A 3,420-nucleotide genomic window follows, 5' to 3' on the forward strand; every position below is an offset into this window, starting at 1 on the left:
CCCTCAGTGAGGTCTAGTAGCACAAGATCTATATCCAACCATTCAGCAAAGATACTGCTGTACATCTTATTTTGGCATTTGACCAATTAGATGAGATGAGCCTTTGAATGATATATAACCTAATGTAAATTAAAATGAAAAAAAGTTAACAAGCCGAGAGAAAAAAAGGTAAAAAGCTAACTGAAAAGAAGCCTAGTTAACAAGTATATATTTAGGTTAATAAACTAAAAAATGTAAATGCCAGTATCAGCATTAATGCCTCTAAGGTTATGTTGAACTCAGAGTGTTTTTCATGAATTTCTTATGGAAGCACTTTTGTTATTTTTCTTTATATATTTAAGCAAGTTGGCATTTCTTGTTATTACAAGGACATTCATTTTGGCCATCAAAATATTCATATTTTTTGAATGTTACAAAGGTAACAAGGTCTTGTCCTGGATTCCATTAACAGCATTGGCTTGAAATTTAGATTTTCCCTGAAAGCCCTATAAAGGGTTCAATCAGACCTTATAACCAATGGTTTTGGAGCGGCACCACTCCAGAAGGATCTGCTTTATCCCACTGGCGCTGGAAACGCCGAAACTCTGGGAGCGCTTTAGCTTGGGCTTGGAATCCTTTGGCCTGTTTGAATAAAAAAGAAAAACACCAGATTATATGAAAAGATTTATTTTTGTAGCACAAAGAATCTGATCTGAGTTCTCTTACTTTATGGGCTCCGAGTTCATCCTCTCAAAAAGGGCGCGTTTGGCCTGGGCCCCGTTGGAGCGCGGAAGTGTTTGGGATTTGAGTGTTTCTTTTTTTAACTCAACCCCCCCAGAGTTGTTTGATCTGCTGAAGAGATCACATAAATGTTTTAAGTTTTATCTTGTAATCAACCTTCAAGAAGGGATCTTATGTTGGAGAATCTGACGTTAAATCATAACATACTTATCCAGCCTGGGTGAGAATCCAGATTTTATGAAGGATTTGGAAGGAAGTAGTTTTTCTGCAAAGAAAATTAGTAGAAATCTCAGGATGGAGTGAAAAAAGACAGAAAAGTCTACTAAATGAAACCTAGTCGTACCTGCAGGTTGAGGAAAACTCACACTCCTCTTTAAACTTGGACTCGGTGCCTTTAGAACCGGTGCTTAAGTGTTAAATGCAACAGAACCAAGATTCAGAGCAAATATAACAGAAGTAGAAGATTTTGAAGTGTTTGTTGATTGTTGTAAGAGTAAACTCACCTCTCTTAAAGGGATATTCCCCTGGTTTTACTGTGAGGTCCAGTGATGTTGGGAGAGGCTGAGCTGAAACAGCCGGTTCTGCGTTTGGCCTGGTTATAGCAGAGAGAGGCAGGTGGGATCGGGGTTCATTTATGTCACATCTGACTGAATGATCGCTTTGCTTTGCTGTGGCTGATTCTTGCATTGGAGGGTTCAGGCGTGAAGCAGAAGGTGGATCAGATTTAGAAGCTGAAGGAACATCTGAGCTGGCTTTGGCGGCAGCAGAGATGGGAAGATGAGACCAAGCCTGAGCGTCAGATTGGTCCTGGATATTCCGAGTTGTTCCTACGCAAATACAGAGGGAAAAGCATCACACTTGAGTATTTCAGGTCATTGCACCAATTTTAGAACCAGAGGAAAATAAACAGAGTAGAAAAAAAATGTAGATTTCAATTTATTTTATAAGGTATAAACTCATATAAATCCTCATTAAATTAAACAGGGGGCCATCACTTTCTACCATAGCAGTATTTTAACTGTTATTTGACTTAAATGACTTTTTTTTTATCCCCGAAACAAACATGCAGCACTGATTTCAGCTCAAAAGCTGCTGATCTTTCTTAACCAACCTCCAGTAACTAAACGATCTACTGCAGCTTTCCGCCCCGATGCGGGAGAAAGGAAACCCTCCAGACCGCCTTTGGTGGTCATGGCAGTGACAGGCAGGTGGGGCTGCAGTTCTTCAGCTTTTGGAAAAAAAAATCAAAAATCGGAGCAGATTTTCCTCTCTTAACATAACATTTGAGGCTTTTCATTCTTAGAGAAAGACAGAAGCCATGTTTCCACTCACCACTTTTTAGAATACTCTGGGATTCATTGCTGGTTTTGGCCGTCGAAGTTGGAGATGGAGTGCCTGGGGTAGCATCTGAGCTGGTTTTAGTCATCCCAGTTAGAGGAAGATGCAGTTTGGTCGACAGACCTGGTTCCTCCTGGTCTAGAGTAACAAACAATCAATTAACCAGCATCCTATCAGAGTGCAGCCAATGTTCTTCACAGGATCAATTCTCACTGCGGCTGTAAGGACGACTCCATAGCAGGGATGTAAAGGAAGAAAAAAACAAGTTTGGTACCTTAAAGTCCTGTTTCTGTTCATTACCATCATAAAAAGAAACAAAGACGATTTTTTTAAACCTAATTCTGTCATGATCTGCCCTGATAGCTCATCTAAATAACTCATGCCTGTTTAACTCTCTCTAGCTCCCAATTATCACTCATCTCATCCACCTGCAGGTTTCCCTTATATTGGACTCAGTTCCAGCTATCAGGGGCAGATCATTGTTTTCTGTTTGTTCCCCATTTGATTCCGGTTAGTGTCCTGTCTGTTGGTTTTGTTAATTTTAGTTATTTCCTAGGTGCATGTTCCAGTCAGGAGTTTATTCTTAAGCCAGTGTCTTCAGGCTAGTTATTTTGCCTAACCAGTGGTGAGAGTGTTTCTGCATTTCCCTAGTGATTCTGTCTTCCTGATTCCGTTGCCTCTCACACACTGGCCCTGTCTGTCCCTGCCTGATCTGCCCGCCTGAACCTCGGTTGGACTCCTAATGGATTCTGCCTCTCTGTGCGTTTCTGTCTCAGCTGGATGCTCGACGCACAGGACTCTGAGCCTGCCTTCGTGCTCTGATGATTCCTGGAACCCGGATCGGTCCATTCCTGATTGGACTGTACTGTTGAACCAGGTAAGTGACTCACTCTAATTATCATCTTCTTTTCAGATGATCGTGCTCACTGACCTGTGTTTCTCTCTACAGCAGGGGTTTCAAACTGGTTCCAGAAAGGGCCATGTGGCTGCAGGTTTTCTTTTCAAGCAAGCAATAGCACACCAGACTCCATTCATCTCATCAAGTAATCATGTTAAGACTGGACTTGATGAAATGACTGGAGTCTGGTGTGCTATTGCTTGGTTGTAAAGAAAACTTGCAACCACACGGGCTTTTCTGGAACCAGTTTGAGGCCCCTGGTCTACAGAATCAGTGATGGGTTGTAGAGATGGAACGTTTTATGAAAACCGTCCGAACCGTTCGGTTCGACTGTCTCGGTTCGATTCACGTGTGTTTCCTTCGGTTCGCGCTGCTCCTTTTTCTCATAGGCGAAGTGTCTACACTCCAGAGCAGAAGGTGGCGGTACTGCGACCAAAGCCAACCACCAGTAGTAAACAAGAAGA

At 42.0% G+C, this 3,420-nt stretch overlaps 1 protein-coding gene across 3 annotated transcripts in view; it reads right to left on the minus strand.

Annotated features, from left to right (window-relative positions):
• Positions 1–3,420, minus strand: part of LOC107081870 (smoothelin-like protein 2) — a 17,010-nt gene that overhangs the window by 5,002 nt on the left and 8,588 nt on the right. The window contains exons 4-11 of one of the 3 annotated variants that reach the window (XM_015370213.1): positions 2,053–2,196; positions 1,832–1,948; positions 1,406–1,547; positions 1,224–1,312; positions 1,064–1,126; positions 928–985; positions 706–831; positions 507–621 (exon numbers count right to left, since the gene is read on the minus strand). In XM_015370213.1, the coding sequence (XP_015225699.1) occupies positions 507–621; positions 706–831; positions 928–985; positions 1,064–1,126; positions 1,224–1,312; positions 1,406–1,547; positions 1,832–1,948; positions 2,053–2,196 (854 nt within the window). Of the gene's footprint in view, positions 1–506; positions 622–705; positions 832–927; positions 986–1,063; positions 1,127–1,223; positions 1,548–1,831; positions 1,949–2,052; positions 2,197–3,420 lie in introns of all 3 variants that reach the window. The other 2 variants (XM_015370212.1, XM_015370211.1) reach the window with 2 other exon arrangements.

Source organism: Cyprinodon variegatus, unplaced genomic scaffold (assembly GCF_000732505.1).
Source record: "Cyprinodon variegatus isolate N-32 unplaced genomic scaffold, C_variegatus-1.0 Scaffold43, whole genome shotgun sequence".
In the NCBI taxonomy this organism is placed as follows: domain Eukaryota; kingdom Metazoa; phylum Chordata; class Actinopteri; order Cyprinodontiformes; family Cyprinodontidae; genus Cyprinodon; species Cyprinodon variegatus.